Raw genomic sequence first — 22,234 nt, 5'->3', positions numbered from 1 at the left:
TGGACAGAGGTGAAATCATCGAGAGCCAACATTTTCAGCATCGCTTCAGCAGAAAGAAAGGAATTGACTGTAAACCCGCAGCAGCTCCCAGCACTCACCCCCTCAGCGCCTTCCGCTTCGAGCGCTCTTTCTCTCTCTCTCGGTCTTCTTTCAGCCTTTGAATCCTCTCTTCCCAAAGCGCTTTAACCGTGCAGACCGAGCCAGCACAGACCGCTACCCCAGCCATGGTTTCAGGCAGAGCCCCCAGGGCGGAGGGAGGCTGCAAACAGCCCCAGAGGTCAATACAATCCCCGAGAAGCGGCAGGGACAGTCACCCAGAGTCGAGGCAGGAATGCACCAAACTCTATTTTAGACCCGCTGCTTGAGCCCTCAGTTGGAAATGGCAACCGTGAGGTTTCAAGCGTGGGGGTCAGCAGCTCAACCCTGAAGCCGGGTCCCTCTCCCAGCTGGTGTGTACACCGAGGAACCAACCATTCGATCTATCGCTCTGCCGATCTGTCCGGTCGCTCCAACCACCTTGTGTGTAAACCGAGTGGACTTTAGGAAAGGGCGCAGACACTGATCTCAGTCATGGTCAGACCAGTCGTGTCTCAGACACTACCCGGCGCCAGAGTCATCCGGGGTGAAACTCCCAGAGGGACCTATTTATTCTTCATTGGAACGACTCCACGTGGTGATCCAGGGAGAAATCTGATATCAGTCTAAATTTAACCAATGACCTAAGTAAAGAGACACCGACCGGCCACACGCCTCTTGAGCCCAGAGGTTTGGCATGACACAGGCAGCGAGCCAAGGGCATGTTACTGATCACTGATTTACTTTCTCGCGGTTTTCTCTCTATTCAACAGGATGTTTAGGGTCAATTTTTCCACTGCTTTTCTTCTCCACTTACACATTGAAAATAAAACCCTAATTAAACACACATTTAACATGGTGCCTTTCTCCACCTCATGACTCTTTAATATCCCATGAAGTATTTTTGAAGTATAGTCACTCTGTAATGTAAGAAAACCCCCTCCGTTCTTAAATTGTAAGAAAAACTGACTCTAAATGTCCTTAAAATGCTTTTTAAAAGCAGAAGTTAATCCGTCTTAGGAAATACAATTGAAAATTAAATTGCTGGTTGTTGATATGTGGTCAGTCAGGTCAGTGGGGTGAGGTCTGCTACTGGTGCCCAGTGCTACCTGGCACAATGGTCGAGTTGGCGACTAAACTGGCACCAAAGTGGAAGACAATGGCGAACCGCCACTGAAAACAGCCAAGGAAACGGTTCCGGGTGGCGTCAGCACAAATAAACACCAACGGGAGATCCAGTCAAAAGGTGGATGCTGCCCCCCTCAGCAAGGGAGGTGAGGAGGGAGGCTTCCCTAGTCGCCATCCAGCGAAATCCTCATACATAAAAGCTGGTCAGTATGAAAAGAATGGGAACATGGAATATACAAACAATGACTAGGAAAGGAAAGCTAGAGTGGAAAAGGATAAATTAAACATCCTAGACTCATGTGAAATATGCTGGACAGGAGAAGGCGACTTTGTGAGTGATGAAATGAGAATGATATACTCAGAAGGAGAAGAAAAGGAAGGGGGAGTAACAGTAATGCTGGACAAGGAAGCTGCCAACTCTGTGAGTGAAGTGAAATGCAGTCAAAATGACTGATGCTAGTGAAACTGAAGGGGCAACCAATGGACATTACCATCATCCAAGTATATATGCCCACAAGTGAACATCCAGATGAGCAAGTTGATGAAATGTATGCTAGAATTGAAAAACTAATCGAACAGGAGAATGGGAAGAGCTATGTGATTGTTATGGGGGATTGGAACAATATTGTTGGAGAAGGAAGGGGTGACAAAGAAGTAAAACCACTTGTAAAAAGAAATGACCAGGCCAAAAACTGGTAGATTTTTGCAGAAGAGCAGGATTCACTGTAACAAATGGAATCATAAAAAGAAGACATTGTAAATGGAAAATGTTTGACGATACGGGAAGATTTCAACTCGTCCATATATAATCGTGAGACAAAGATACAGGAACAGTGCTAAGAACTCAAAAGATCAACCAGGAGTTGACGCAAACTCAGATCATACTCATGTGAAAATGGAACCAGTATTCTGGCTGAAGAAGGTCCAAGGTGGAAGTCGCAGAAAATGATGGAACCTAGAGAAGTTGATAGAAATAAATGAAGAATTTGCAAATGAAACACTAGCTAGAAAAAGCAAGGATAACAACAGCATGAAAGATGAATGGAATCAGATTGAAAAACCTGTCAAGGAAGGAGGGGCAAGCAGCAGAGGGTTTTTAAGGGGGAAAAGGATCAAGAAACTATGAGTTATGACTGCAATGTTGCAAAAGATGGATGAATGGAGAAAATGGAAGAATATCAATACTGAAGAAGGCAAGAGATACAGACACTTGAATAACGAGTTCAGAAGAGAAACAAAAAAAGCATGAGAACAATGGTTCAAAGACCAGTCTGATATTCTTGAAAAATTGGATCAGCTAGGAAGGGTAGACCTTATGTATGCAAAAGCAAAGGAAATTAGTGGCACTCAGTGTAAAGGACTGAAACTGGCAGCAGTAGAGAATAAGAAAGATGTTTTATTAACAAACCCTGATAAAATAAGAAAAAGATGGAAGGAGCATATAGAAGAACCAAATGCAAAAATTAGAAAATCTGAAATGATTGAGCTAGAAGAAGAGACCGGAAATGCTAAAGAGTGAGATAAGAGTAGCAATAAATTAGATTTTAAAAAACTGGAAAGTGGCTGGATTAGATGAAATACCTGCAGTGTTAATTTAAAACATGGGAAGGAATGTAACATCTGTGTTTATTAAGCTATACAAAGATATTTATCAGGAGAATGGCCAGAGAACTCTATGCAGACAATAATGATCACCTTAAGAAAGAATACCAAAGGTATGCCAATGTTCTGATTTACGTACAATTAGTCTGATTTCCATATATTGTAGATTGTGTTGAGAATTGTAACAATGTGGGTGGATGAGAAGGTGCAGGACCACATTGGAGATGACCAGTTTGGATTCCAGGGAGGAAGAGGGACTAAAGAAGCAATCAGCATTATAAGGTTAATACTTGAATGCAGTTTAGAGTTTGAACAGGAAATATATGTTTGTTTTGCAGATTTTGAAAAAGCATTTGATCCGGTTGCCTGGATTAAGCTCTGGACAGTGCTGAAAGATATTGGAATAGGCTGGAGAGATAGATGACTCATAAGAAATCTGTACATGGGACAAACAGCAAAGTGAGAGTAGCTAATGTGGAGTTGAAACCATGTGTAATTGGAAGAGGAGCTCAACAAGGGTGTTGTTTATCACCAAGGCTCTTCAGTAGCTATGCGGAAGCAATGATTAAAGGAGCATTTGAAGACCCAGAATCTGAGGTTACAATTGGGGAAGTGGAGGGGAAATTATAACATCAGTTAGATTTACAGATGACAAAGCACAAGTTCCATTGCACAAGTCCCCGACTCAACACTGAGTTCAAAAATTTTAGATCCCATATTTTGGACAGCAGCTGTTGATGTTTCTCCTATTCCCATTTACACCTCTTCTAGCTTTTGTTTCCTTTCTTGTTCCATTGCCATCCCCTTTTGCCTTGCACCACCATCACTGTAGTCATTTAGCTCTCCTGCTTTCTACCCTATCATAGGCCTTCCCTTCTGTTCTTTCCTTCCCTTCCCCCACCCTCCCATATGACTTTGTCTCTTCTATTCCAACTCTACAACCTCCTGAGATCTCTGCATTCCTCCGATTCTGGCCTTTGCACACCTCCAATTTTAATGGCTTCACTATGGGTGGTTGTACCTTCGACAGTATAGGTTCTGAGCTCCGAAATCTCCTCCTAAACCTCTTCACCTCTCTAACTCCCTCTTTTCCTTTAATGCATTCCTTAAAACCTACCTGTTCTAATACCCCTATATGGCTAGGCATCATATTTTGTTTGATAATGCTCCTGTTAATTGTCTTAGGACATTTTACTAGGTTATTTATAAATGCAAGTTATTGTCATTGCACCCTTTTCCTTCTAAGTGTTTGCAGTCATTAGTTCGGGAGGTGCTGTAGAAGAACATTTTGGCCTGTTTCTGCAGCTCATCCTGTAGATAGTACACTCTGTAGTCACGGTATGCTGGTGATGAAGGGAGTAAATTTTTTAACAAGGCAAATGATTGGGAAACAAAAACCTCAGCAGGTTGAGCAGCAGCTGTGGAGAGAGAAACAGGGTTAATGTTTCGAGTCTGTATGACTTCTTCAGATCTGAAGAGAAGTGCAAGTGTGAAGAAATTTATACTGCTTAAGGGGGATGGGGTAGGTGGAGCTGGATAGAAGGCCAGCGATAGGTGGGAACAAAGGAGGGATTGACAAAGATGTCATGAACTGAAGGACAAAGGGAGTGTTGATGGTAGCAGTTAGTGCTAAAAAAGGTGTTAATAGCGGCATAAAGGTAAGAAAGCAGAATGTGATTATAGTAAACAAAGGCAGCATTGTGTGAAAGAACAACATGGAACAAGTAACATTTGGTCCTGTGAGGGATGAGCTGCGGGAAGGGGGTGGTGGTGGGGACAAAAGGATAGAAAATTGGATAAAAAAGGGGATAAAACCACGGAGAAATGAATAAAAATAAGTGGATAAAAAATAAAAATTAATGTAGAAAAATGGGGATTAAAAAAGGTGAGGATGGAGGACAGAGTTTATGATCTGAAGTTTTTGAACTCAATGTTAAGTCCGGAAGGCTGTAAGGTGTCTAATCGGAAGATGAGGTGCTGTTCCTCCAGTTTGCGTTGGGTTCACTGGAACATTGCAGCAGGCCAAGGATGGACATGTGGGCATGAGAGCAGGGTGGTGTGTTGAAATGGCAAGCGACAGGGAGGTCTGGGTCATGCTTGCAGACAGACCGAAGGTGTTCCGCAAAGCAGTCACCCAGTCTGTGCTTGGTCTCTCCAATGTAGAGGAAACCGCATTGGGAGCAGCGGATGCAGTAGACCAAATTGAAGAAGGTGCAAGTGAAGTACTGCTTCACCTGAAAGGAGTGTTTGGGGCCTTGGACGTTGAGGAGGGAGGAGGTGAAGGGGCAGGTGTTGCACCTTCTGCGATTGCATGGGAAGGTGCCGTGGGAGGGGGTTGAGGTGTTGGGGGTGATGGGGGAGTGGACCAGGGTGTCCTGTAGTCAAGATAAGAAGAAATGAGTTCTGTGGGGCAGAAACAGACTGACACGATTGGTCTACTGGGACAGCCCTGTTTGTGGATTTTGGGGAGGAGGTAGAAGCGGGCTGTCCAAAGATTGGGAGACTGAGGTTGGAAGCTGTGGAGGAAAGGTCTCCAGAGGGGATGAAGTCAGTGACAGTCCTGGAAACAATGGCTTGATGTTTGGTGGTGGGGTCATGGTCCACATCCACAATTCCTCTGAGTTTTCCAGCATTTTCTGTTTTTGTTTCAGATTTGCAGCATCCGCAGTATTTTGCTTTCATCTAAATGATTGGGAAAGTCGTTTCTTGAATGTAAACAGTAATAGTCAAATCCATCAGGAAAAATACAGGAATTTATTTATTGACTTATTGTTTTGACTGGAAACATTGCTATTTAGTTGTAACATTGGTTAGGTGTTCATATTGGGCCATAAGAGAAAGTCAGGGTTTGAAAAAAGGTCATTGAAGTAAAATATTAGCTGTTTATCCTCCGCAGATGCTGCCTGACTTGCTCCCACATTTTATATTTTTATTTAAACCTGTTTTTAAAGTCTGTGAATGGTTCAGCCAGCACAGCTTTTGAACTGATTAAAGGCATTTCTAAGTGACTCAGTGCAAGATCAGAGTGTATGAGTGTGAATGTCGACTAAGAATATAACCAGAATCCACTGTTGTTCCTTTTATTACTCATTACTTAGCCTTATCATGAACCCAGGGGACACCCAAAGGGAGGTAACTCTCAGAAGGCTCTACACCACAATTTGAGGGAGCATACTACAGAAAAGAATGGGAATAAATTGGAGGGTTACTTAAAATACTCAACAGGTCAGGCAGCATCTGTGGAGAGAAAAACTGAGATAAGTTTTCAGATCAATGACATTCTATCAGAAAAATTTAGATAATAGGTTTTAAGCAAGTACAGAGTCAGTGAAAGTGGGGAGGGAAGGGAAAAGAACAAAATGGAAGGTCTGTGATAGGATTGAATGCAGGACAGATTAAATGACAATGGTGCAAGGCAAAAGTGAATGGCACTAGGTCAAGTAAAGAAACAAAGGATGCATCTAAAGGAGGTGTTAATGGAAGAATGACAAACATCTGCCATCTGACAGCATGAAAAACCAATCAAATAAAGAGAAAGGAAACAAAATGAAGGCAGAGATTATGACCTGAAATTGATGAACTCAATATTAAATTCAGCCGGCTGTAAAGCACCCAATCAAAAAATGAGGTGCTGTTTCTCAAGCTTATATTGAGTTTATTTGGAACACTGCAGGAGGCCAAGGACAGAGAGGTCAACATGAGAGCAAGATGGAGAATTAAAATGACAGGCAAAGGAAAACTCAGTGTCATGTTTGTGGACTGAATGGAGGTATTCCACAAAGTGGTCATCCAATCTGCATTTGACCTCTAATGTAGAGGAGACCACATTGTGAACCATGAAGACAGTATACTAAATTGAAAGAAGTACAAGTGAACTACTGTTGTACCTGCAAGGCATGTTTTGGGCATTGAATGGTCAGAAGAGATTAAGTAAAAGGGCAGGTGATGCCTCCTGTGTTTGCATAGAAAGATGCCATGGAAAGGGGGTGGGACATTGGAGGAGTGGGCCAAAGTTTTGCAGAGGGAGCTCTCCCTTCAGGACTGAAAGGGGTGGGGATGGTGTGTTTGGTGGTGGCATCACATTGGAGGTGGCAAGAGGATAATCCATTGAATGTGGAGGATGGCAGAGTGGAAGACGAAGACAAGGGGAACCCTATCAGTTCTGGGGGGGGGGGGGGGGGGCAGGGGTGACATGTAAGGGTCAGAATTGGAACATAGCCAAGGGTTTTGTAAACTATGACTGGGGCGATGGGAGTAACCTCCTCTGAGGAAAAATGTAGACGTGTAGGAAGTGCTCGTAGGGAAGGTCACATGGTCAGAACAGACGAAACAAAGATGGAGAAACTGGGAGAATGGAATAGAGTCCTTACAGGAAGCAGGGTGTGAGGAAGTGTGGTCTGGGTAGCTGTGGGAGCCAGTGGGCTTGTAGTGAATAAAAGAATGGAGACAGGTAGGGAAGGGTTGGAGATGACCTGTTGTCTAATGACGCCTGAGGATGAAGTTTATGTGTGAATCTTAGTTGAATGGAGGGTCTGATCCTGCTTTGATGTTACATGGTCGTACTCACTAGACTCACACAGGTATAACCAGACTGAACAGCTACAGGAGGATGTTTAGTGCCCGTGGATGTCATCCGAAGGCGAATCATAGCAGTTAGGAAAGATTACTGGAGGGAAGAAAGATGAAATGGAAGAAACTAAATGCAAACACACTTATAAAATTGAAAACTGGAGGTGGTTTGACATTGACGCTACCTGTCCAGAATCTACTGTACTTTAATGATAAATATTTTAACCCCCTGTGCACAGTTCTCAGGCTGTGTCTGCCTCGGTGCTGAAACTCGTTAACCGTTAAAAGGTCGCTGACATATTGCCCTCCTATAAATGTTGTATAACGTCGCTCACTAATGTGCAAATCTCTCATTTGGTTAAGCCTATACATTAAAAATGTTCAAACCTTGAAAGTATTGAACATTTGCCAGTTTTCTTGCTGATAGTGAGTGGCTGCTTCAAATAAACCCGCTTTAAAAAACGCAACAATCTCAACCCGAGCGCAGTTTGGAAGAAATCTGACTTTAAAAAGAGGGTGGGTCAGAAACAATGGTTTAAGGATTGTTTATTTTAACATGCGATGTGCCTGGCGGAGAGACCGAGAGACAACCGCAAGTAACCAGGGATACAGAGAGAATTAATAAAACGAAACGGAACCTGTGAATAATACAGTACTTTATGCAGAAAAACTGTAAGAACCACCTAAATCATTGATTGATTTCTAATTTGAATTTTTTTTACTTTAAAACAGTTTAATTTCCTTTTAAGGTACAGCAACATTAAATGGTTTTTCATGTAAAAAAAAACCCCAGATACCTTTAGTTAAAATATCGTTAAAAAATTAAATAATTAACTTTAGCAAATCGGAGGGTCAGTACCTGGGGAGCTCCTGACTGGCCTGTACTTCAATACCAAACCAGGTTCTCTTGATCGCTGAACGTCACCGAGAGAACAGTGACTGCTGAGAACCGGGGACTGAGCTCGGCTACCAATGGAACAGCGAATAGCAAAGGGGCCTGATCAGCGCTCAAGTGGCCGGGACAAGGACCCAGACAGTAGCTAACGTGCTGTATATATATATATATATATATCCTCAGGGACAGGCAGGGGGACCGCGTCTTGAGGGGCTGGGGGAGCTGTGAGGTTGGATACACCTGAGAGAAAGTGAATAATAAATCAATCTTGAGAAAAGCGCCTTGAGAAATCCACACCTTTCATTGTTTCTGCATCGCTAAATGAAGCAACCCGGGGCTCCCGGGTTTACCGGGCGATGGTTAAAAAGCCCCTTTGGCATTAACCGAACCCTTGGACCAGTGAAAAGGAACTGCAAAGGGTTCAGGTGAATTAAACTTTTAACTGCGGGTAATAAACAAAATGGGAACAATCAAATCGCAGGAAATGCTCAAGTACTTGGGATTTTAACAGCGACCGGCTTAGCGAAGGTCAAATACAAAAAAAAACATTATGGGCTTTAAATGATAAAGTCAAGAAAACAAACTTTTCTTTTTTTTAAAAAAAAAGTTCCTGGAATGGTGGAAATCTGCAGCAAAACGCGGAAGTTTCTCTCTGGCCCTAACGTTAATTCAGTTTTCCAGATGCTAGGATTGTTTTCCCCCTTTAACACGGTGGGTTTTTGTTAAGAGTTTTTGTTTAGCGGTGTCCGGTTTGCCAGAGGAGCCGGGCAGGTTTTTGGGAGGCAGGTTTGCTGGCGACTTGCGCTGCCTTTTACTCCTGATACACCGCAAACACCAGGCAGAGGGCGAAGAGCGAGTCGTTTTGGAAGCAAAACTCGGCGTACGTGTCCGCGGCGGGACTCCAGACGGCTCGGCTGGAACAAGACAGGTCCGAGGCTCTGGTCGCCCCCAAGACCAAGTAGCAGACGATCTTGTACCTGTCGTAGCCCAGCGCCTTCACCGCCGCCTTCACCCCCTCGGCCAGCTCCACGGCCGCCAGAGCCGAGCCCTGGGGCTGGTACTTGGCCTCCCTCAGCCTGCCCTCCAGCACAGTGCGAATGGCAGCCCGAGCCTCCTGAGCAGAGAATGTCCTGGCGGGTCGGGGTTCGTACATGTTACCGGGCGGCGGGCTGTTCAGCCTGGGGTCCGGCCGCTGGCTCGGAGCCCCCCTGCACAGATCCTTCTCCCGTTTCTTCGCCTTCCCCCTCTTGACCAGGGCGGCCCCGCTCTGCAGCCGCTGCGCCTCGCCGGCCGAAGCCCACCCTTTGGAGGGGTGACCGCTCCAGGCTTTGGGGAAACGGGCTGCTTCAAAACTGCTGCATTTCTTCCATCGCTCAGCCTCCCCTGAGCTGCAGCTGTTCATTGTTACACCGCTAAAAGGGGGCCGGCGGGGGCAAGTGTCCAGGAGACTGGGGCTTTTTTTTTGGGGTGGGGGTGGGTTTATCTGAGCTGATCCATATTCCCCGAGACCCGTTTACATTTACCCCGGGGATGGATTTCACCCTTTTGTAAATGTCCGAAAGCCCAGCTGCTCCTTCTCCAGAGCAGCCGTGAGTCTCGCCCACAGTCCTGAAACAACCGGGAACTTGGCGAGGAAGGAGGGATATTTGAATTCAGTCTTTATTTAGGAGGGGCACCTGACCAGGGGCTGGCCTGGAGGCGGGTTCAGAACACGCATACGAGGTGTCAGCTGTGGCTCAGTCCATAGCACCCTCGCCTTTGAATCAGAGGGTTGTGGGTTCATGTCCCACTCCTGGAAAACCAAGAGCTGTGAATGTACTCGAAAGAGTTGCAATCTGTGACTGTTGATAACTCGATAGAGTTTCAGAACACGCATTGAACAATTTGCTCCTCAGATCACAGGGGCCCGGCTCCTGGCGGCGCATTGGGCTCAAGTCGCTGTTTGAGCCCAACCATGAACCCCTTTGTTGACAACACGGTTAATGCCGGTCCAAAAAGTAGAGAATCAATTTCAAACGGAACTATATACCAAAATTATTAGATTACTACTGTATTTCACTGTTAGGCAGGGCGAATGTATATTTACTTGACTGTGCAGATCACCCATGGAACAATAACTAACCGCTGAATTGAAAACAAACCCTATTTGACCGGGCTCTGTTGATGCAAATAACTAATGCTGAATTGAAGGGTATGAAAGCAAAAAAAAAACTGCAGATGCTGGAAGTAATCAGCAAGTCATGCAGCGTCTGTGAAGAGAGAAAAAAACAAAAAACTGCGGATGCTGGAAATCCAAAAAAAAATAGAATTACCTGGAAAAACTCAGCAGGTCTGGCAGCATCGGAGTGGAGAAGAAAAGAGTCGACGTTTCGAGTCCTCACGACCCTTCAACAGAACTAAACAAAACAGTTCTGTTGAAGGGTCGTGAGGACTCGAAACGTCGACTCTTTTCTTCTCCACCGATGCTGCCAGACCTGCTGAGTTTTTCCAGGTAATTCTGTTTTTGTTCTGTGAAGAGAGAAACTGAGTTAAAGTTTCAGGTCTATGACCTTTCCAATGCTGTTCCTCGTTGTAACGACCTCACGTTCCTATCCTGTATCCATTGCCATCATATAGGCCCTTTAAATAGCTGTTTAAAAATTCCAGCTCAGGCATTGACTCCTGATAGACTATTCATAAAAGGCTTTTCACTCTTCTTCACTTTGCCCAACTATCATCACAGGATTCATCATTGAGTGGTGGTTGTGTCAGTTGACTATTAGATCATAGGCGGCATCACTGAAGCCGACCCAGTCCTAACCTGAATACCACACATACACAGTTCTGGCAGAGGTTTATTGGATAGGAATAAAGAGCAAGCTGAGGTCAATTGCAACATCCGCGCTAACCCCTGGTTTCAACATCATGAACATACGTTATACCAATAACTTGCTGCTGTCTGTCATTGGGCAGGGTCACATGAAGAACCATCACTTGCTTGAACTGCCACATATTTAACAGTACCCCAACAGAAGCTAATGCCTTTCTGGCAGGGCACAAAGAAAATTAGCTGAAAAGAAAAGAATTGAGAGGTTATTTAACAAACTAACAGCTTTTCCTTCTAACTGTCTTGGTGGCCTGCAGTCATGGACCTTTACTGTGTAACAAGTGCCAGGCAATGATCATCTCCAACAAGAGAGAATCTAACCATCTCCCCTTGACATTCAATGGCATTACCGATGCTGAATGCCCCTCTATCAACATCCTGGCGGCACAATTGACCAGAAACTGGACTAGCCATATAAATACTGTGGCTACAAGAGCAGATCAGAGGTTGGGAATTCTGTGGAGAGTAACTCACCTCCTGACTCCCCAAAGCCTGTCCACTATCTACAAGGGACAAGTCAGGAGTGTGATATAATACTCTCCACTTGCCTGGATGAGTGCAGCTCCAACAACACTCAAGGAGCTCGATACCATCCAAGACAAAGCAGCCCACTTGATTGGCACCCCATCCACCATCTTCAACATTCTCTCCCTCCACCACAAATGCACAGTGACAGCAGTCTACAAGATGCATTGCAGAAACTCATCAAGGCTCATTCAACAGCACCTTCCGAACCCGTGACCTCTACCATCTAGAAGGACAAGGGTGGCAGACACATGGGAACACCACCACCTGGAAGTTCCCCTCCAAGCCACTCACCATCCTGACTTGGAAATAAATCACCGTTCCTTCACTGTCACTGGGTCAAAATCCTGGAAATCGCTTCCTAACAGCACTGTGGGTGTACCTACACCACATGGACCTGTGCTTGATTTATCCCTTGTTTTTGTTAATTCAGTTAATTGTTTTGACTCGAAAAGAGTTACACCACATGGACTGCAGTGATTCAAGAAGACAGCACATCATAACCTCAAGGGTAATTAGGGATGGGCAATAAATGCTGGCCTAGTCAATGGTGCCCGTATCCCATGAATGAATAAAAAAAATCTAAGTTCCTTAGTTAAGAAAAATAAGCCAGTATGTCAGTTTTTGTATGCAAGTGAAGTATCTGTTGGAACAAAGGTGAATAAAATACAACTCCCACATACATTCTCAGTATGTTTACTTCATTTGCCCCACCACCCAACACAATGTTACTCTATACTTGTAGACATGCTTTTTGCCAGAGGTCTTACAGGTGGGAAACATGGGCAACTGCCCAGAGTGCCATGGTCAGGCGAGGGTGGGAAGTTGCTGAATGAAACAGATGACATGGTGGGAAGCCCTGAGTATTATTTAAAACAAAGTTGCTTTCAGTATTGTTTTTACTCAGATCATAAGTAGCAGCAATGGGTCTGCAGTCAGATTGAGCAGGATCTCTCCCACTCCCAAACCCTTCAGTAGAAAGTTCGAAGAGTGGACAGTGCAGAATGGACTCACTTTCTCATCTACAGGAGCTCGATTAGAGGAGTGTTGAAAGTGGCACTAAGATCGCCAAGTATACTCGCAGTTACCAAGGTTGGTGATGGGTGCAAGGTGAGTTCAGGCCGGCTTCTAAATAAACCGAACAATTTATAAAATAAATAAAAGCTCTTTTTAATGCACAGACTTTTATTGAGCTTTGTTCAAGAGATGGGATTTAAAAAAAATAAATATATGGCAGTTGAGAGTGAGCCATTTTGTTTGGTAATGGACGTTTGTTAAAATCATAGAACTTGCAACACAGGAGGCCATTCAGCCCAACACTTCTGTGCTGGCTCTTTGAAATAGCAATCGTGCTTTGTCCACATCACCGCTTATTGTCTAACCCTGTAAGTTCCTCATTTTCAACTCCATTTTAAAGTTATTTATGGAATCAGCTTCCACCACATTTTCAGGTAAAGCATGCCCAATAAACCTCCGATTTTCTACTTATCACCCCTTTAGGTCTTTTGCCAATGTCTATATTGTGACTTTAAATTGGCTACTGGATGGATGGAACCAGTCAGTCCTGATGGAACAGAATGCCCAAATCTATGATATAGACCTGTGGCACTACATAACTAGAGTTCATGTTTTGATGTCCAACTCAATTTCAGAAAAAAAATATGCAAAGCTATGGACAGCTATAGCAAGTAGCAGCTTGCTCTTTTGAGAAGCGCTTTCAAATCAGGATGAGGTAAACACGAATCTCATTCAGTCAGCTGCAAGCCTTACGTAAAACTGCAAAGATTGGCTAAAACTAGCCAGGGGGAATATCCAATTTTAGCAGATCTTGCAAATTCATTGATCTTGGCTTTTCCTAACAATTTTAAATTTGCAGTTGGTTGTGGGAGAGTCATGAGTTTCACTAACAAACAGTTCAAGTTGTTTAGCTCTGGTACTTGAAAGGTAGCCATTGTCATGAACACCGAATTTTGCAAGATGAAAGAGTTTTAAAATGTCCCTTTAAATTCCAAATGAAAGCAAATTCTGGAAAGAGGGTAATGGGAATTCCTGATAAACACCTCAGTTCTGGAAATGTCCATGTGACTTCAGGTTGCCATGGGGAGAGAAAGTCAAATAAGTGTGGGGTGCCAATTTTTACACTTTTCGCAGGCAGGAGAAGAATTTGAACTCTCCCAGGAACAGGTGTTGGGCTATTCTGTAAGGAATGATGGGATGTAGAAGTAAAGCTCTTTATGGGGAAAACAGTTTTATCAGTGATGATTGGGAAGGTTGGGGCTGTTTTCCTTGATGAAGAGAAGGCTGAGAGGAGATTTGATAGAGGTATTCAAAATGAGTGGTCTGGACAGAGTAGCTAGGGAGAAACTGTTCCCACTCATGAAAGGATCAAGAACGACAGGGTACAGGTTTAAAGCAATTGGCAAAAGAAGCAAAAGCGACATGAGGTTAAACTTTTTCATGCAGTGAATGATTAAGGTCTGGAATGGAGTGCCTGAGTGTGGTGGAGGCAGGTTCAACTGAGGCATTTAAACAGGAATTAGGCTGTTATTTGAAAAGGAAGAATGAAGAGGGTTATGGGGAGGAGGCTGGGAAATGGCACTAGGTAAAATGTTCATTCAGAGAACAGGTGCAGACACAATGGTCCAAAAGGCCTACTGTGCTGTTACAATTGTGTACATGTATGTGAGATTAAACCATTTAAAGGGCTGAGATACAGTAATCTGTGAAATTCTGAATTGACAGTACTGTTGTAACCTGAGAGAGAGAGGGGGATTCGTTGAGGTGCACCTTGCTGCTGATAATCATATCTGGGAAAACAATTGCTGAAGGGTGCTGGAAGCTTCAACCTGGCGTGACAGGGAGAGGTGACTGGAGAGCTGGAAGTGACTTTGGGACGGTTTCTTTAATGCTCCATATCTGCCAGAAGTGTGCCATTGAGTAAAAGCGTTTCATAAGACATATTTCAGCTGAGTTCATTAATAAATCCAAACATATCTTTTTCTTTAGTTTAATGCATTAGTTGCCTGTTAATTAATGTTTGATTAATGTTGATTTTAGCTTGTTTGTAACAGTAAAAGTCTTAAAAAGTGAAATCATGTCTATCTGTTCTTTCTCTTAGTCGTTGGAAACATGTCTTCTAAGAAGCTATTGGTCTCTATGGGGATCGTTACACCATTCACACACATTAGATTTTCCTGTGGGCTTCAGGATGCCAAAGCAGAACCACATTGGGTCTCAAGCTTGTACTTACTGGCACCAAGATTGGCAATACAATCTTCTGAAAGGCAGCCTCCAAATTGGCTGCCTCTGTGCACACCATTCTATTAAAACCAATGGGTGGGGGAAGTGATGCTGCAAGCCCAGAGGGCCAGCAGGCCTGGAGCCTTGGCAGCCTCACTGGGAGAAATGGGCGCTGCTGAGACAGGAAGGAGACTGCTAGGACACCGCCCCTTGGAGACATGGATCTAATTCAGAAGTAGTGCTGAAGCTGTTAGGCACTTCAGAGTGGAAGGGAAACCTCCCCAGAGGAATTGTTTGAGGCTCCTGGAGCGGCTTTTATCCCCGTGGCACCCTGGCCTGCCACAGGGATGCTGCATCCACAGGGCTGGTGATCTCCATAGGTGGTGGGACGGGGGACAATCCATCACCAACATAATGCTGGTTAGGCCAGAAATTTTAAAAAAGTCCCTCAATGTGGCTTTAACCTTCTTAATTGGCTTCCCACCTTCATGGAGCAGACAGCCCACCCCTGGAAATTTCTCTGGTGGTGGGAATGAGTCAAGGACCCGACCCATGTGGCCTCTGCCCTCTTCATGGGCCCCCCCTCCCAGCCCACCATAATGGGCTGGGAAAATTCAGCCCATTCTGCCTAGAAGGATGCAATTTCTTAGAAAATAAATTGCTGGTAACTCTCAGAAGGTCAGTCAATATCTGTGGAAAGCAGACAAGTTGATATTTTAGGTATAGGCCCTTTGTTAGATCACCATTGTTTAAAAGCCTGGCTATTAATGTACAAGGAGGTTCGCACTTATCATTTATGATTGCTGATCCACCACTAGTTATGATCTAATCTACAAATATTCAGCCAGGGTAGGATTGCCAGCGCACTGCTGAAAGAAATAAATACCTTTATTAACTTGCCATACTTGCTACTTCTAGCGAGACCATTAAATGGTCAGAAGCAAACAAATGTCATGATAGGAGCCCAGTATTATGTAAACCTTTCCATCACAGACATTAGCCCAAAATATAACTAAATTTTAAGTATTACACTATTGGAGAACAGCCATAATTGAGTTTAAGGTTTACAACGAACTTTGAGAAAGCTTGAGAAAAAGCTTTAATTTAATAATCTTATTTTGGCTTTATTCTTGTAAATTTATCACTGAGATGTACAGTTTGTCAGTATTATTTATCAATTTGTTGGGGAGAGATCAGGAGCTTACAGCATGTACTTTACCAGTAAAACTCTAGATTGCTTTGTGTGAACGGTCAGGCTTTGGCTGATAGTGAGTATGAAGTTAGCCAGTGGAAGCTTATCTTTTTGTGTTGGGCATGAGAAAGTATGTGACATAACACCACTTGTCTAGCGAACTGTCAGGGCATGACGGGAACTCAACATTTTAACCTCCAGACTCAGACTTGTTTCTTAATTGCAAATATTTTGGATTTCAGGGGGAGAAAAGATGTTTAAAACTGAAGGGTTGTTGTTCAAATGGAGCACTTAAGACTTGGCCAATAAGTGACTAAATTATAGCTGGAAAACAGGATTTCTATAGATATTTGTAACTTCCATATTTTATTACACATCCTAAATTGGAATTTACAAGCTCATACACATATAATTTTCCTCAACATACCTTCAAAATAATCTTATTTTTCAGTTAATAGCAACTTTCATTGATCAAGATAAAAACATCCACTCAGATCACCTAACTATTCTATGGGCAAACAGGCATTAGTTCTTTAAGAAACAATTATTAATGGACAAGCTGATCATCCAGCCAATGGTCTTGCTCAGAGTTAACTGAGCACTTGAAAGGAGGCCAAAAACTAAACCAAGCTGAAAAATTCAATGAAGTGGCAGCAGGTTAGCACATAGGCGAAAACTACTTCTTGTCATTTCTGATCTCCCACAGGAACAGCAATAGGCCATTCAGCCCCTCAAGCCTGCTATGCCATTCCAATCGATCAAGGCTAACCTGTGCCTCAACTCTATTTACCTGCCTTTGCCCCATATCCTATTATGTCCTTACCTAACAACCATCTATCCATTTCGGTCTTGAAAGCTCCAATCATAAAAACATTTGAGGCCATAGAGCAAATTCCTGTGGGCCATAACTTAAGTGCCATGATTCCTTTCTGGATTTTCCCACAGTCTCCAATGTTTTGTGACCCATTACATTCTGCCTGTTGCTCTCTTTCCCAATGTAATAAACTTGGAGGGTGCAGGACGGGTTTCTTGTAAGAAACAGTAAACTTTAACAACAGACTTCAAAGGAGAAATACATGCTTGTTCCAAGACCAAGGTTAGAAAGCACCGCCCCCAAGATTCCCCATGCTTAGAGCTGATTGGTCTACATGGTCACATGATCTGCATAACAGTAAGAAATGGTTTAACTTACAATCATTACATTCCTCCCCTTTACTTTTGTTTTACCCTCTTATTTATAAAACATCTTAACCCACATTATATATAATTATATACAGTTCATGCCATTATAAATTTAGTCTTTGAGGAGGTTTTTGGATTCGGGTAGAGCAGCACAACTCTACAGCTTGAGGTTCTTCCATTGAATCGTCTTGCACAGGAACTGCAGCTTCGGAGACATCACTAGACACTGGCAGTTCAGAATTATTTACTTTAGTAGAGACATCTGGTATGTCTATTCTGTGTCAATCTGGCACTTCAGGTGTCGAAGTTTCAACTTCGATTTCAGGTGGATTAACTGGTTGTTGGAGGGTTTCTCAACTTCTGAGATGATCCACGTGTTTCCTAACAATCCTGTTTTCTACTTCTACCTGATAAGATAATGGTCCTGTTTCAGAGACGATTGGACCAGGGACCCATCTTGGTCCAGTTTGCAAATTTTGTACAAAAACTCTCTTCCCCAACAGTAAACTCTCGATCTTTACTGTAAACGTCATGATTCACTTTCTGACTCCCCTCATTTCTCTCCACCTTCCCCTCTAAATTAGGGAATACTAGACTCAACCATGTACAAAGTTAGTGCTTCATTAACAATTCTGAAGGTGTTAAACCAGTGGTCACATGAGGAGTTGTGCGATAGCTGAACCGGAATCTTGAAATTCATGTTTCTAATGTTTCTTCTAATAGTTTCTTCATACCTATTTTACAGGTTTGTACTGCTCATTTTGCCAATTCATTCGACGAGGGATGGTACAGTGCTATTCTGACATGTTTAATCAATCCCATTTAGGTTCACGAAGCTTTGAAATTCAGTGCTAGTGAAAGCCATGCCATTGTCTGACACAATAACCTCAGGTAAACCATGAGCACAAACTCTAGCATAGTTTTTCAATGGTTGCAGACGAAGTGGCTGATCTTACTTCAAACACGTCCATCCATTTGGAATGTATGTTGATAATCACAAAAAACACGGTGCCTAGAAATGGGTCAACCAGGCCACTCCCATGGATGCAATGGCACTGATTCAGGCAACTTCTGCTGTTGCTGACACTGGAGACTGTGTTTCACCATTTTTTCTATATCACTGTCTCTACCCGGCCACCAGATATAGCTTCATGAGAGTATCTTCATTTTTGAAATTCGAGGATGTGCACTATGAATTTCTTCCAACAATGATTCTCTTCCTTGGACAGGGATAACTACTCTTGTACCCCATAAGATACCATCTTGATAACTCAGTTCAAATCAACGTGCAAAGAACGGTTTTAATTCTTCAGGAACTTGTGCATTTGACCATCCTTGTAACATTGGATCACGGACTCTCGCTAAAATTGGATCTCGATTTGTCCAATTCTTCATCTGTCTCGCGCAGACTGATGAGGAGCCCAGGAAATTTAATGCACTAATGTTTAAGTACTACCTCTTGAGGTGCTGGTACGTGTAATATTATCAGGCAAAGGGAGACGACTGAGGGCTTCTGCATTAGCTACGTGCACACCCGGACTGTCCATAAATGTGTACTGGTATGCCAACAAGATTAAAGCCCATCCTTGAATTCTAGCAGAAGCTATTGGGACTGCCTTATCCTCACTAAACAATCCTAACTGGTTTGTGATCTGACACTATGGTGAAGTGTCGACCGTGTAAACATTGATGGAACTTCTTTACCCCATATCCGATAGATAAGTCCTATTTTTCAATTTGCGAGTATCCTTTCTCGGCTACAGAGAGGATTCTGGATACTTATCCTACTGGCTTATCAGCTTTGGTTTCTGTTTTATCTTTTTGTGTTTGCCACAAAGTTTTGCCTCATCCTTCATTCTGATTTCAGTCGGCCACATTTCTCTCTGGTGAAATCTTAACTTGGTTCAGTTCAGGGGTCGAGCTACCCATTCACATCTTGGAAAGTTCCATGACTTTTCCTTCTAATGTCTCTTTTGTCTCCATCAACTGATTCTTCAGTTCTTCTGTCTTTTGTTTGTATCTTTTGGCTTCCTCTTTGTTGGGTTTTTTCTTCCAACTGTTTCTTCACAGTGGCACTGTATTCATTTCGCTTCTTTTCATGATTTTCCCAGGGAACCAACTCTGACCTGAGGGATCCTCGCTTCCTGTGGAGACTCTTCGGTTCTTCTATCTCATTCCAAAAGACACCATCATATTCCCTTCTCAGCCCAGGATTTCTTCTTGCCCTGATCTGAAAAATTTCTGACCAAATTACTTTGATTTCCTTCAACCTATCACAGCCCAGAAGGCTAGGTCCTTCTCCTGTTACAACAATTATTGGCAACTGAGCTGTCTGTTGCCTGTAGGATACAGGTACAGAGGCGATCCCTTTCATCTGTATTGCTTCTCCTGTATATGTTTTTAACTGAGCAGCAGTTTTCTCCAAACTCAATGGCTGTGTACCTTCTCTGAGATATTTTAAGATGCGTTCTCCCACCACTGTGATCGATGCTCTTGTGTTCACCTCCATGAGCAGAGGCTTTCCATTTATTTGAAGTGTAACTGATTGGTTCAGTTTTCCTGGCCTTCAGTTTGCGTTGGGAATAAACGTCAGCTTCAGTAACTTCCGGCTCTTCTATACTGTGCACGTCATTTAACTTGACTTGCTGTCTGAATGGCTGCCTTGATTGAGTTCTGCACTGTTAAACAACATGCTCGTTTTTTGTGGCAGTAGTGGCATTCTACCTCTTTAAACCTATAGACTTCAGGTGCATGATTTCCCCCACAATGGTAACACTTCAACTTCTGGGTTACTGGTGAGCTGCTTCCAGCATTTCTTTTTGTTTTTCTAGGAGTAGAGACCGTGTCCCGCTTCACTGTAGCCTCCCTGATCTTTGCGCCATGCCTGGCAGCAGGTTCGTGCCCTAGCTGCAAAACAAGGCCATGTTGCACACGCTGCGAGTCCCTCTTCAGCATTCTCCATTGCTAGCGCTATCTCCATGGTGCACTTCAGATCTATCTCAACTTCTGCAAGCAAATGGTGTTGAATGGCATCATCGTTCATGCCACAAACTTAACAATCTCACAACATGCCATTTAAAGTATGACTTAAGTCACAGTATTCCATTAACTTCGCAATGTACATTGCAATTGATTCACCGGGGGCCCTTACTCAAGAATTGAACTTGAATCCTTGCATGATCACAGAGGGTTTAGGCTGAAAACGTTCTTTCATGAGGTTGACTAACTTGGTGAAAGATCTGGAATTTGCCGTTTTCGGAGGTGTCAAGCTACAGATTAGGTTATACGTTTTGCTCCTGCACTTAGGAGGATTGCCTTCTGTTTCTCCTCCACCGTTATTTTGTTAGCCACAAAGTAGAACCCTGATTGCTCAATGTGTTGACTCCAGTCCTTGACAGATGAGTCGCAAGGGGCAATTCTATCAAAGTGAGGCATTGCTGGTGAATACTGGTTTCGAGCCTGAATGACCCTTCAACAGAACTAAGTAAAAATAGAAGAGAGGTAAAATATAAGCTGGTTTAAGGGGGGTTGGGACAAGAAGAGCTGGATAGAGGGCCAGTGATAGGTGGAGATAACCAAAAGATGTCATAGACAAAAGGACAAAGAGGTGTTGAAGGTGGTGATATTATCTAAGGAATGTGCTAATTAAGGGTAGAAAGCAGGACAAGCAAGGTACAGATAGCCCTAGTGGGGGTGGAGTGGGGTGAAGGAATCAAAAAAGGCTAAAAGGTAGAGATAAAACTTGAGCGTTTCTACACTTGCCTAGGCTGTATGGATATTTGTAAGCAGGATGTGCCCAACTCAGGATAAGATATTACTACCAGTGACTGGTTAGAAAAATTTAAGCCCATGAGATAAAAACGGCAGTGAGCGTGTGGATACAAAATTGGCTAAGGGACAGAAGTAGCGATGAATGGTTGTTTTACAGACTGCACCGAAATGTTCACTGGTATCCCATAGGGGTACCTGTTTTGGCCACTGTTCTTTTTTAATATATATATTAATGACTGGGCTTGGGAATTCACAGCATGTCAAAGTTTGCAAAAGACAAAACTTTGAACGTCGTAAATAGTGACAAGGTAGTAACAGACTTCAGGAGGACAGACTGGTGAAATGGGTAGATGTATGGCAGGTGAAATTTAACACACAAGTGTGAAGTGATTCATTTTGGTAATATAAAAGGGTATACGGGATCCTTGGATTTACTAATAGAGGCATAGAATACAAAAGCAAGGAAGTTGAGCTGAACCTTTATAAAACACTGCTTGGGCCTCAGCTGGAGTATTCCAACCAATTTTTGGCATCACACTTCAGGAAAGATATCAAGGTCTTAGAGCGGGTACAGAGGAGGTTGACTAGAATGATGTCAGGGCTGAAAGGCTTCAGTTACATGGAGAGCCTTGAGAAACTGGGTTGTTCTCAGAGCAGAGAAGGTTAATGAGAGATTTGATAGAGCTATTTAACATTTTGAAGGATTTTAAGAGGAAACAAGGTGAAACTGTTTGCAGAGGACACAGGTTTAAGGATTTAAAGGTAATTGCCAAAAGAACCAAGCCAAAGGTGACGCATGGAAGAAAATTCCGCAGGTTACGATCTGGAACATACTACCTGAAAAGGATAGTGAAAGTAGATTTAATAACTTGCAAAAATGAATCAAATAAATAATTGGGGGAAAAAAACTGCAGTGTTATGAGAGTGGATAGAAGAGTGGGACTACGCGGATAGCTCTTTCAAAGAGCCAGCAGACTGCATGAATGAATGAAAAACCTCCTTCTGCACTGTATCATTCTATAATGCCAAGAGAAGCAAGAGCTGTGTACTTCACATTGATCAAACAGAAACTCTGGCTGTGGGGATTTCTCATTAGCTTGGTTCAAAATCTCAAATATAGTAATGGGGTTCCAGGTACAGACATCCAACTGAACATTAAAAAGGGACAGAACTTCTTGATAAGTCTGTT

General features: G+C 43.3%; 2 protein-coding genes and 1 long non-coding RNA gene across 3 annotated transcripts in view; 1 reads left to right on the top strand and 2 right to left on the bottom strand.

Annotated features, from left to right (window-relative positions):
- Nucleotides 1–662, bottom strand: part of lrrc39 (leucine rich repeat containing 39) — a 32,091-nt gene extending 31,429 nt beyond the window's left edge. The window contains exon 1 of the mRNA XM_078561689.1: nucleotides 99–662. Within this exon, the coding sequence (XP_078417815.1) occupies nucleotides 99–226 (128 nt within the window). The 5' untranslated portion in view covers nucleotides 227–662. The remainder of the gene's footprint in view (nucleotides 1–98) is intronic.
- Nucleotides 1–22,234, top strand: part of LOC144692630 (uncharacterized) — a 70,562-nt gene that overhangs the window by 8,069 nt on the left and 40,259 nt on the right. The gene's annotated exons all lie outside the window — the stretch shown is intronic.
- LOC144692788 (dynein light chain Tctex-type protein 2B) lies at nucleotides 8,155–9,671 on the bottom strand. Its single transcript, XM_078561869.1, has one exon. The coding sequence runs from the start codon at nucleotides 9,669–9,671 to the stop codon at nucleotides 9,081–9,083; it is 591 nt and encodes a 196-aa protein (XP_078417995.1). The 3' UTR covers nucleotides 8,155–9,080.

This window comes from Cetorhinus maximus, chromosome 17 (genome assembly GCF_964194155.1).
Source record: "Cetorhinus maximus chromosome 17, sCetMax3.hap1.1, whole genome shotgun sequence".
NCBI classification, from domain to species: domain Eukaryota; kingdom Metazoa; phylum Chordata; class Chondrichthyes; order Lamniformes; family Cetorhinidae; genus Cetorhinus; species Cetorhinus maximus.
Note: the sequence above shows the minus strand (reverse complement) of the source record. Positions and strands in the feature narration are given on the sequence as shown.